Raw genomic sequence first — 12,807 nt, 5'->3', positions numbered from 1 at the left:
CACATTCTTTGCACAAGTAAAAAGCACATTTTTCTCATCCTTGCCACTTTGTGATGAGAAGCCTGTTTCGGCGTACTCTTTTGACGGCGTCCTGAAAGTGGTGGAGGAATAGGCTACCTTAAAGATCCGAGCCAGAGGACTACCTGTGGGTGGGTCAATTAAATCAAATGTATTTTAAAGTGACTGGGGAATGGGGCTGGCTGTCATGTCATAGAAGCAGGATGTTCTGAAGTGGATTGAGTGTCCCGCAAAAATCTGTCCCCCTTCTATCTCTTTGTTCCCTTGAGTGCCTTTTGAAGCAGACCACACACACACCACACATACACTGCCATCCACATCCAGAGATCTGTCAGTGTGTTCCTTCTGGGTCGGTGAGAGGAGAGAACAGATCCTGTTGGAACCACCCTTTCTGCCTTAGTAGTAATGCTATAATGAAGCTCTTTGGGGGCTGGAGTGGAGTATTGGAGTCTGGAGTAGAGCAGTGGTGTCATTAGACATGGTCTGTGTGAACCATAGCTATCAGCACACATCCCACTACAGTGGCTGCCTCATTCTCTCTCTCTCTTTTTCTCTTTCATCCGCTTTTTAGGGACTTCTGTCTCTCTCTCTTCTCTCTTTTCCTCTCTCTGTCTGTCTCTCAATCTCTCTCTCGCTCTCTTTCTTTTTCTATATTCCTCCATGCACCATGAGTGGAGAGTTAAATTCATCTATTTCCCTGATGTTTCCTTTCAAGTCCAAATCTAAAACACAATCATCAAGCCGACAGAGCTATTCTGAACAACATGGGGCTATTATGTTTCTTTGGCAACAAAGCACTTGTCTGAAACAAAGATGAATCAAAACGTATTTTTTCGGATGCGTCAGAGAGGCATAGACTTGCAACAATAGACACAGCGGGAACTGAAGAGCAGTCTTGGCGGGTGTATGCTCAAATGAGTAGCCTTAGTACATCAGTTTGTTTTGCTATACTTTCTGGTACAGACTAACCTGTTATTTGACACTGAGGTGTTCCACAATAGGGGATTTCCTTACGAAACTAGAACAAAACAGGACCATGATCTTTTTAATTTTCACGAAATTGTATCCATAGAAGGGTCCTTTGGTGGAATAATTGTTGACATTTGTAACTTAAAGCATAATAAAAAAATATATATTTCTCAATATTCATATATTACTGTAAGAGAATTGTTACTAAACTACTCATCATTGTTATTAAACTACTCATCACAGAGCAAGCGGTAAAGCTTCATATGACAAATATTTTATTTCTGGCACTTACAGATGAAACATTATGGTGGGTAAGGCCAAAATGTTCCAACTTCAATTAATTATTTCTAATTATGCTTTAAGATACATACAGCGAATGTATGTCAACAATGCGTCCTCCTGTTACGCGGAGTGGAACATGGGAACCCAAGAGCAGACTCAGACGAGGAGACTGGGAGAAGTAACCAAGGTATTTATTGAAACACAGGCGGAAGATGGAGTGCAGGTCAGGGGAAGCTCGGGCGGGTTGCTGGAAACCAGGTGCTGAGGCTGGAGCGAGAGGGGTCAAGACAGGGTAAGCAGGTCCGGAGGGGAATCCAAGGGAGTAGTAGAGTGGGGAATCCCGGACAGAGTAGCAGGATGACGAGATGTGGGACTGGAGACAGGGACCAGAGTCAGAGCGGGCATAACTGTAGAGGAGAGGAAAACAGTGTCAGGCAAGGAAAACAGGCACAACAGGATAACAGGATCTGAATAGTAACAAACGGCTAGAAACGTAGATTGACTGAGCAGAGATTACGATCTGGCAGCATAGAAGTGGCTGAGTATTTGTAGAGGTCTTGATTATGAAACAGGTTGTAGCTGGTGGGGATCTGCTCTGACTCACACACATACACAGAGAGAGAGAGGGAGAGAGAACTGGGGGAGTGATGGCCGGTCAAGGAGACACAGGATGAGCAGTAGAGGGTGTTGCAGGAGCAGATGTGACACCTCCAAGGTACCCTTCAATGGACAAAGGGTTCTTTGGAGGTGGGTCATTTGGCGCCACCTGGTGCCCGACCAGGCTTATCTGGGTGTGAGGTATAGAAATCCCGTAAGAGGGAGGGGTCCAGAATGTGATGGCGGGGCAGCCAGCAGTGCTCCTCAGGCACATATACCTTCCAGTCCACCAGGTACTGCCAGCAACGACCCTGACGGTGCACGTCCAAAAGCTGCCGGACAGTATAGGCAGGATTGTCATCGATGAGCCGAGGGGGTGGAGAAGCTGCTGCAGGAGGAGACAGGGGACTGGAGCAGACAGGCTTAATCAGGGATACATGGAAGGTAGGATGGATCCTGAGAAAGGTTGGGAGTTTCAGGCGCACCGCAGAGGGGTTAATGACACGGTCAATTTCAAATGAATCAAGGGGAAAGTTTCTTCAATGCCACCTTCAATGGCAGGTCTTTCGATGGAGAGCCATACCTTTTGACCCGGGGTGTAGACTGGAGCAGAGGCACGGCGATGGTTGGCTTAGGACTGGGTCCTGTTGGAGGCACGAAGAAGGGCAGCCCAGGCTTCCCTCCAGGTACGGTGACAACAGCACAGATGGTCCTGGACAGAGGGTACCGCAACCTCAACCTCTTGGGTGGAAAACAAAGGGGGTTGGTAACCCATAGCACACTCGAAGGGTGACATACCTGATAAGGCGTGTTGGGTGTTGTGGGAATATTCAACCCAGGGCATCTGAGCGCTCCTGGAGGAAGGTTTAGCAGAAGTCACGCAGCAGAGGTTCAGTCTTCATCTCTTGGTTGGCCCATTCGGTCTGGCTGTTGGTCTAGGGGTGATATCCAGAAGAAAGACTGACATTGATACCAAGAGCTGAACAGAAGGATATCCATACCTGGGAGGTAAACTGGGGTCCTCTGTTTACCTTTACAATGTCAGTGGGGATGCCATGCAGATGAAGAACATAGGGTACTAATAGGTCCGCAGTCTCCCTTTGAGTACGGGAGCTTGGAGAGGGGAATGAAGTGAGCCAGGAAGATGGCTTGAGTCCTGCAGCCAGAAAATCCTGGATGTACCTCTCCATAGCCTCTTGCTCAGGATGAGAGAGGTTAAACAACTGGCTACTGGGAAGAGGAGCCCCAGGCGCAGTTGTATGGCCGATGAAGCGGCAGAAACAGGATGTGGTGCTTGCTGAACACAGGAGCTAGATTGTGATCCTCGGGAGGAACTGATGACAGGTTCAGAGGTTATGGAATTAACTGGGGCAAAGACAAGGCAGGGGAGGGCAGAATGTAAACAAATAGAGTGACAAAATGAACTCAAGAGTGATTACTTTTCCAGCGGTCCAGTCAATCTATGGATTGCGTAGCTTTAACCATGGATGACCAAGAACCAGGGGAGAGTAAGGACACGGATCTTTTCCTGGTGATTTCCAGAGAGACGCAAGATGACAGGGACTGTTCTCACAGACACGGGCGAGGAGCTGTCTATTGAGAGTGTTGGCATAGAGGGGTGAATCGAGTGGGACAGTGTCCAGGCCCAACTGGGTAATGACACTTCGGTCCAGGAAGCTCTCGTCGGCGCCCGAATTGAAGAGAGTAGACAGAGGAAAAGCTTGGCTCTGCCACACATGGTTGCCTTCAAGCAGGGGTCTGGGGGAAGATGGGCAGGCGATTTGGCTCAACAATATATCCCCCACAACTGCCAAGCCCCCTCTTTTTCTGGACGCAGGGAACAAGTGGAGACAAAGTGACCAACCTGGTCACATTATAGGCAGCTCCTAGCGCCGATTCGTCATTGCCTCTCCTCTGGAGAGAGACAGGCCCGGCTGAGCTGCATGGGTTCAGGATCTGGATGAGTCTGGGGATGGGATGCAGTCGGAGAAGGAGGACAAGGTACTGAAGCAGATGTTATGGGACATGCAACCCTACCTACCTTCTCTGTCCGATGCTCACGGAGACGGTTGTCGATGCGGATAGCAAGAGAGATGAGTACAGCAAGTCCATCAGGGACTGTCTCTCCCACACCGCTGTGTCCCAGGAAAGCGCTGCTCCACCGGCAGCCAATCAGAAAGGAAATCTTCGCCCGTTCGCTAGCATAAGAGTAGGGCTGTTGCTCAACCTCTAGTAAACATTGTACCAAAAAGGCTCTGCAAGCTCCAAGGTTTCCATCTTAACTTCTTGCGGATCAGTGGGACGCTAGCGTTTCGACAACTTCCTGTGAAATTGCAGAGCACCAAATTCAAATTTCAATTACTATAAATATTAAACTTTCATGAAATCACAAGTGCAATACATCAGAATAAAGCTTAACTTGTTGTTAATCCAGACGCCGTGTCAGATTTCAGAAAGGATTTACGGCAAAAGCAAACCATGCGATTATCTGAGGACAGCGCCCAGCTCATAACAAATCATTTTCAACCAGGGAGTTGCGACACGAAAGTCAATAATAGTGATATAATATATGCCTTACTTTTGAAGATCTTCTGTTGGCACTCCAAAATGTCCCAGTTACATTACAAATTGTCCTTTTGTTCGATAAAGTCCTTTCTAAATATCCTTAATAACTCGTTACCAATAAACTTATCCAAACATGACAATCAACATTTATAATCAAACCTTAGGTACCCTAATACGCAAATAAACAATCAAATTTAAGACAGAGAATCATTATTGTCTTTACCGGAGAAAAATACCAAAGAACGCGCTCTCATTCACGCGCTTGGAAACACTACAGCCAAAATGGGAGCCACCTAGAAAAACTACAATTTCTGGCTCATTTTTCCAAAAACCAGCTTGAAACTCTTTCTAAAGACTGTTGACATCTAGTGGAAGCCCTAGGAACTGCAATCGGGCACGATTTCGCACTGTTATAAAAGTGCCAGCCATTGACATCAGTGGTAGGATTCTTTTTTTTTTTTGGGGGGGTTGTCCTCAGGGTTTCGCCTGCCATTTTAGTTCTGTTATACTCAAAGACATTATTTTAACACTTTTCGAAACTTTGGAGTGTTTTCTATCCAAATCTACCAATTATATGCATATCCTAGCTTTTGGACCTGAGTAGCAGGCAGTTTACTTTGGGCACGCTTTTCATCCGGACGTTAAAATACCGCCCCCTGTCCCAAAGAAGTTAACACTCGGGAGTGGGAACAAACAGCTCCCGGAGCGGGGGAGAAGGACTTGGAACTGATTTTGAGCTTTGAGCGAAGGGTCAGCCCTGTAGGTCAGACAGACTTCAGGGCTTGGTCATGTTGCTCGAGCAGGGCGCCTGGGTTCTGCTGGGTTCATCTCTTTGGCCAGATCATGCTGTTGCGCGGAGTGGAACAGGGGAACCCAAAAGCAGACTCAGACGAGGAGACTGGGATGAAGTAACCAATGTATTTATTGAAACACGGGGAAGATGGAGTGCAGACCAGGGGAAGCCCGGGTGGGTTGCTGGAAACCAGGTGCGGAGGCTGAGGCTGGAGCGAGAGGGGTTGAGACAGGGTAAGCAGGTCCAGGGGGGAATCCAAGGGAGTAGTAGAGTGGGGAATCCAGGACAGAGTAGCAGGATGACGAGTGACGAGACGTGGGACTGGAGACAGGGACCAGAGTCAGAGCAGGCAGAACTGTAGCACAGAGGAAAACAGTATCAGGCAAGGGCAGCAGGATAACACGCTTGGTTAACATAGAGATTCTGCGAACATCAGAAGGTGGGGGGAAATTAACTATATTCTGGTAAACCGACCAATTGAACGGTGGTACTTAATGAATATAGTGTCAGTTCGGTTGTCATCTGAGACATTCTCATCAATGATAAGATGACATAAACTCTACAGTCAGTCTACACATCAGAGTTATCGGATTCACATGGAATTGTTGTTCAATTTAAATGTTTGAATATGAAATTACTTGTGATGGGATGAAATGTGATTTTAGCTTCTAAAATGTGAGATTTGGGTTTTCATAAGATAAGGCTCTGCTCAATCAGTGGCCCGCCCCTGTGAAGGGACATGGGCTATAAAACGTTTCAAACACGCCCTCCTCTCCCTTCCTATATAAAGCCTTGACGACAATATAACCTCGTGTTCCGAGGATGTGAGGAAGACGGTCCGATGTCAGAATGGTTCAGATAATAACTACAGAACGAAGCCAACATCAGCGTGAGCTTTGATTGCGAATGGTATGAACTTTGAACTTTTATTCACTACAGAAGTGATACCTCCTAGCCGTTGCGTTAGCAACAGCAGCTGCAAACGCAGGTTAGGAAGGAACATACAGAGTATCCCGTCTACCACACAACAACGTTACTACAACGTATTCAATATACCAGCAGATACATTCTTCAAAGGACTCGGTTGGGCAACATGGCCTTCCATCTACCACCAACCTACCGAAGCGCAGCTCAGAGTAAATATTTATTGCATTTTCCTTTTCCAAATGGGTGGAAATTTAGAATGCATAAGATACTGTATTTACGATAGCACAGCTTCGCCCTTTGTTCCTCAGTCTTCCCGAACTTTCACTCAAACCCAGCCCCTTTTCTTTTGTGTAACAAGCTGTCATATCTGTTCCGCCCGCTAGGGACGTTTTCCTCTATGACGTAATTTGTAATCAAGTTATGATTAATTATATGTATGTGTAATTCTGTGTGATTAGTTAGGTATTTAGTAAATAAATAATGAAATCCAATTTCGTATTGCTGATTCAACTTGTTAGCCAGGGTTCGTGAAGATAACCAAGAATTTAAAACTTTCAGATGAGACTGAATTAAGGTGACGAGTAATATTGACTGCTATTGATTTACAATATTACTATGTCTTTAAGAGTTTATTCAGAAGATAACACCTCTATAAATAATATTTTGTGGTGCCCCGACTCTCTAGTTAATTACATTTACATGATTAGCTCAATCAGGTAATATTAATTACGGAGAAAGGATTTTATAGAATAGCATGTCATATCGTTTAATCCGGCATAGCCAAAGACACGACAGCTCTGTATGACTGGGATCACAGCCTTTTACTAATAATTATCTTACAGGAAATAAATAATTAAAAAGTGATCACCCAACACACAGCAATGGGACTGGATGGTACTGGAACAGAATCCTCTATTGGAAACATGAATTGCTGGCTTGTAAAAGCAATGATATGGCATTGGATACTTCACTTTGATCTTTATAGACGCCACAGGTGCAAACATGCCCGGTGGCAGATGTCTGACAAGATGTGCTGAGCTGCAGTTTTCTTTTCTTCTGAGGACTTGTGTTCGATGGTCATTGTTCATCGGGACACAGGGTTTCCATTTATGTCACCATTTACAGTCTCGCCCAAATTATAGCTTTATAATTGCTGTATTACATATGAACCAATATATCCATGTTTTCTAATGTGCTTTATCTACACCATTGTGTAAAGGCGTCAAAAATGCCCAGAGCAGGGTTTTGTTCATCGCACATATGGCAGAATGCACTTTTCATTCCATTGTACATCACACAGTCTCTCTCATTTATAGCAATACAAACAGAATGTTCTAGTCAACTGCTAGCCACCTATTCACAGCCAAAGAGCCATTACTGCCACAGTGTGATGTCATAAATCACAGCCGTAATGAAAAAGTCTGGGCGCAAATGAGCCAGTGTGGTGCTCAAACACTTTTAATTGTGTCTTTTGCTATCGCAGTGATCCTATTGTGCTCCAAGTGAATTGCGCTTAAGAAATATGATTTCCACTTGGAATGGGCCAGAGTGAATAGTGCTGTTATCCAAGATATATGTTTAATGTTGAACATTAAAACTGATTATATAGGCCATATAATAAATACAGTTTGATTTGATATAATATTTTCATGTCCACACCACATTTCTATGATATGGACAGGAGAAGTATTATTTCACAAGCCAATCCAGTAGAAAGGAAAAAACGATGTTGATTAAACATTTTCTCACAACTCTCAAGGCTTCTCCTTTGTTGTGATTGGATGTCGATGGAGCTGTGTCTCTCTCAGGTCTGAGTTCAGTCTGAGGTTAAATCCTGCTCGATGCGTTGAGGGTTTTATCTGATCATGGGCCAGCACAGAGACATTCCCTCTCTCTCAGGCAGTGACACAAAGAACCCTGCGGTGTCCAGGGCTACTGATTAAATATTTATGCAGGTTTTATGAAGTGGTGATGCCGGCGCTCCATCTGAAGTGACGCACGCTGTATTCATCACTCCTTTGTCTCAGAGAGAAAAAGAGAAGAGGGGAAATAATCGACCATCATCTGTTCTCTCTCCTCATCTGGAAGTGTAATGTGGTGAATATGTCTGGGCCGCCATCTGTCAGACTACATGTACATTTGATTCTCTCTCTCTCTCGCTCTCTCAGGGTGATGACGTTCTGACAGTCATCAAAATGAAGGCTCAGTGGCCTGCCTGGCAACCCTTGAATGTGTGAGTAGTCCAACAGTAACCTCCTCTATCATCCCTCTCTCTCTTTCGCTCTCTCTCTGTTTCTTTCACTCTATCTTTGTCTAACTCACTCACACTTTCTCTTGAGGGATTGACCCATCCTGCAGCAACGTCCTTTTTCCTTCCTCTCTCTCCTTTCTGTATGCTATCCTCACCCTTCTTCTTCTCCCTCCTTTCTGTATGCCATCCTCACCCTTCTTCTTCTCTCTCCTTTCTGTATGTCATCCTCACCCTTCTTCTTCTCTCTCCTTTCTATATGCCATCCTCACCCTTCTTCTTCTCTCTCTTTTCTGTATGCCATCCTCACCCTTCTTCTCTCTCCTTTCTGTATGCCATCCCCACCCTTCTTCTTCTCCCTCCTTTCTGTATGCCATCCTCACCCTTCTTCTTCTCCCTCCTTTCTGTATGCCATCCTCACCCTTCTTCTTCTCCCTCCTTTCTGTATGCCATCCTCACCCTTCTTCTTCACTCTCCTTTCTGTATGCCATCCTCACCCTTCTTCTTCTCCCTCCTTTCTGTATGCCATCCTCACCCTTCTTCTTCTTCGTCCTTTCTGTATGCCATCCTCACCCTTCTTCTTCTCTCTCCTTTCTGTATGCCATCCTCACCCTTCTTCTTCTCTCTCCTTTCTGTATGCCATCCTCACCCTTCTTCTTCTCTCTCCTTTCTGTATGCCATCCTCACCCTTCTTCTTCTCCCTCCTTTCTGTATGCCATCCTCACCCTTCTTCTTCTCTCTCCTTTCTGTATGCCATCCTCACCCTTCTTCTTCTCTCTCTTTTCTGTATGCCATCCTCACCCTTCTTCTTCTTCGTCCTTTCTGTATGCCATCCTCACCCTTCTTCTTCTCTCTCCTTTCTGTATGCCATCATCACCCTTCTTCTTCTCTCTCCTTTCTGTATGCCATCCTCACCCTTCTTCTTCACTCTCCTTTCTGTATGCCATCCTCACCCTTCTTCTTCTCCCTCCTTTCTGTATGCCATCCTCACCCTTCTTCTTCTCCCTCCTTTCTGTATGCCATACTCACCCTTCATCTTCTCCCTCCTTTCTGTATGCCATCCTCACCCTTCTTCTCTCTCCTTTCTGTATGCCATCCTCACCCTTCTTCTTCTCCCTCCTTTCTGTATGCCATACTCACCCTTCATCTTCTCCCTCCTTTCTGTATGCCATCCTCACCCTTCTTCTCTCTCCTTTCTGTATGCCATCCTCACCCTTCTTCTCTCTCATTTCTGTATGCCATCCTCACCCTTCTTCCTCTCTCTCCTTTCTATATGCCATCCTCACCCTTCTTCTCCTCTCTCCTTTCTGTATGCCATCCTCACCCTTCTTCCTCTCTCTCCTTTCTATATGCCATCCTCACCCTTCTTCTCCTCTCTCCTTTCTATATGCCATCCTCACCCTTCTTCTTCTCCCTCCTTTCTGTATGCCATCCTCACCCTTCTTCCTCTCTCTCCTTTCTATATGCCATCCTCACCCTTCTTCTCCTTTCTATATGCCATCCTCACCCTTCTTCTTCTCCCTCCTTTCTGTATGCCATCCTCACCCTTCTTCTTCTCTCTCCTTTCTATATGCCATCCTCACCCTTCTTCTTCTCTCTCTTTTCTGTATGCCATCCTCACCCTTCTTCTTCTCTCTCCTTTCTGTATGCCATCCTCACCCTTCTTCTTCTCTCTCCTTTCTATATGCCATCCTCACCCTTCTTCTTCTCTCTCTTTTCTGTATGCCATCCTCACCCTTCTTCTTCTCTCTCCTTTCTGTATGCCATCCTCACCCTTCTTCTCTCTCATTTCTGTATGCCATCCTCACCCTTCTTCCTCTCTCTCCTTTCTATATGCCATCCTCACCCTTCTTCCTCTCTCTCCTTTCTATATGCCATCCTCACCCTTCTTCTCCTCTCTCCTTTCTGTATGCCATCCTCACCCTTCTTCCTCTCTCTCCTTTCTATATGCCATCCTCACCCTTCTTCTCCTCTCTCCTTTCTATATGCCATCCTCACCCTTCTTCTTCTCCCTCCTTTCTGTATGCCATCCTCACCCTTCTTCCTCTCTCTCCTTTCTATATGCCATCCTCACCCTTCTTCTCCTTTCTATATGCCATCCTCACCCTTCTTCTTCTCCCTCCTTTCTGTATGCCATCCTCACCCTTCTTCTTCTCTCTCCTTTCTATATGCCATCCTCACCCTTCTTCTTCTCTCTCTTTTCTGTATGCCATCCTCACCCTTCTTCTTCTCTCTCCTTTCTGTATGCCATCCTCACCCTTCTTCTTCTCTCTCCTTTCTATATGCCATCCTCACCCTTCTTCTTCTCTCTCTTTTCTGTATGCCATCCTCACCCTTCTTCTTCTCTCTCCTTTCTGTATGCCATCCTCACCCTTCTTCTTCTCCCTCCTTTCTGTATGCCATCCTCACCCTTCTTCTTCTCCCTCCTTTCTGTATGCCATCCTCACCCTTCTTCTTCTCTCTCCTTTCTGTATGCCATCCTCACCCTTCTTCTTCACTCTCCTTTCTGTATGCCATCCTCACCCTTCTTCTTCTCCCTCCTTTCTGTATGCCATCCTCACCCTTCTTCTCTCTCCTTTCTGTATGCCATCCTCACCCTTCTTCCTCTCCCTCCTTTCTGTATGTCATCCTCACCCTTCTTCTCTCTCCTTTCTGTATGTCATCCTCACCCTTCTTCTTCTCCCTCCTTTCTGTATGCCATCCTCACCCTTCTTCGTCTCCCTCCTTTCTGTATGCCATCCTCACCCTTCTTCTTCTCCCTCCTTTCTGTATGCCATCCTCACCCTTCATCTTCTCCCTCTTTCTGTATGCCATCCTCACCCTTCTTCTCTCTCCTTTCTGTATGCCATCCTCACCCTTCTTCCTCTCCCTCCTTTCTGTATGTCATCCTCACCCTTCTTCTCTCTCCTTTCTGTATGTCATCCTCACCCTTCTTCTTCTCCCTCCTTTCTGTGTGCCATCCTCACCCTTCTTCGTCTCCCTCCTTTCTGTATGCCATCCTCACCCTTCTTCTTCTCCCTCCTTTCTGTATGCCATCCTCACCCTTCTCCTCTCTCTCCTTTCTATATGCCATCCTCACCCTTCTTCTTCTCCCTCCTTTCTGTATGCCATCCTCACCCTTCTTCCTCTCTCTCCTTTCTATATGCCATCCTCACCCTTCTTCTCCTCTCTCCTTTCTATATGCCATCCTCACCCTTCTTCTTCTCCCTCCTTTCTGTATGCCATCCTCACCCTTCTTCCTCTCTCTCTCCTTTCTATATGCCATCCTCACCCTTCTTCTTCTCCCTCCTTTCTGTATGCCATCCTCATCCCTTCTTCTTCTCTCTCCTTTCTGTATGCCATCCTCACCCTTCTTCTTCACTCTCCTTTCTGTATGCCATCCTCACCCTTCGTCTCTCTCCTTTCTATATGCCATCCTCACCCTTCTTCTTCTCTCTCCTTTCTATATGCTATCCTCACCCTTCTTCTTCTCCCTCCTTTCTGTATGCCATCCTCATCCCTTCTTCTTCTCCCTCCTTTCTGTATGCCATCCTCACCCTTCTTCTTCACTCTCCTTTCTGTATGTCATCCTCACCCTTCTTCTTCTCCCTCCTTTCTGTGTGCCATCCTCACCCTTCTTCGTCTCCCTCCTTTCTGTATGCCATCCTCACCCTTCTTCTTCTCCCTCCTTTCTGTATGCCATCCTCACCCTTCTTCTTCTCTCTCCTTTCTGTATGCCATCCTCACCCTTCTTCTTCTCCCTCCTTTCTGTATGCCATCCTCACCCTTCTTCTCCCTCCTTTCTGTATGCCATACTCACCCTTCATCTTCTCCCTCCTTTCTGTATGCCATCCTCACCCTTCTTCTTCTCCCTCCTTTCTGTATGCCATCCTCACCCTTCTTCTTCTCCCTCCTTTCTGTATGCCATCCTCACGCTTCTTCTCTCTCCTTTCTGTATGCCATCATCACCCTTCTTCTTCTCCCTCCTTTCTGTATGCCATCCTCACCCTTCTTCTTCTCCCTCCTTTCTGTATGCCACCCTCAACCTTCATCTTCTCCCTCCTTTCTGTATGCCACCCTCACCCTTCTTCTTCTCCCTCCTTTCTGTATGCCATCCTCACCCTTCTTCTTCTCCCTCCTTTCTGTATGCCACCCTCACCCTTCTTCTTCTCCCTCCTTTCTGTATGCCATCCTCACCCTTCATCTTCTCCCTCCTTTCTGTATGCCATCCTCACTCTTCTTCTTCTCTCTTCTTTCTGTTTGCCACCCTCACCCTTCTTCTCTTTCCGTTCTATATGTCACACTCACCCTTCTTCTTCTCACCCCTTCCATTTTTTCTCTCTTTTCACAAATGCATGAGTTACTCCACACTGCAAGGTCTTCTTCATCGCTCATCTACTCACGTTGAGTCATGCCTTGCCTCCCAAGC

At 46.2% G+C, this 12,807-nt stretch overlaps 1 protein-coding gene across 2 annotated transcripts in view; it reads left to right on the top strand.

The window, feature by feature from the left end:
- Positions 1–12,807, top strand: part of LOC118362543 (spondin-1-like) — a 140,494-nt gene that overhangs the window by 104,824 nt on the left and 22,863 nt on the right. For both annotated transcript variants that reach the window (XM_052482825.1, XM_052482830.1), the window contains exon 7: positions 8,320–8,384. In XM_052482825.1, the coding sequence (XP_052338785.1) occupies positions 8,320–8,384 (65 nt within the window). The remainder of the gene's footprint in view (positions 1–8,319; positions 8,385–12,807) is intronic.

The sequence above is a fragment of the Oncorhynchus keta genome, chromosome 2 (genome assembly GCF_023373465.1).
Source record: "Oncorhynchus keta strain PuntledgeMale-10-30-2019 chromosome 2, Oket_V2, whole genome shotgun sequence".
Taxonomy (NCBI): Eukaryota; Metazoa; Chordata; class Actinopteri; order Salmoniformes; family Salmonidae; genus Oncorhynchus; species Oncorhynchus keta.
The sequence above is the reverse complement of the archived record's forward strand: the minus strand, read 5'-3'. Positions and strand labels throughout refer to the sequence as shown.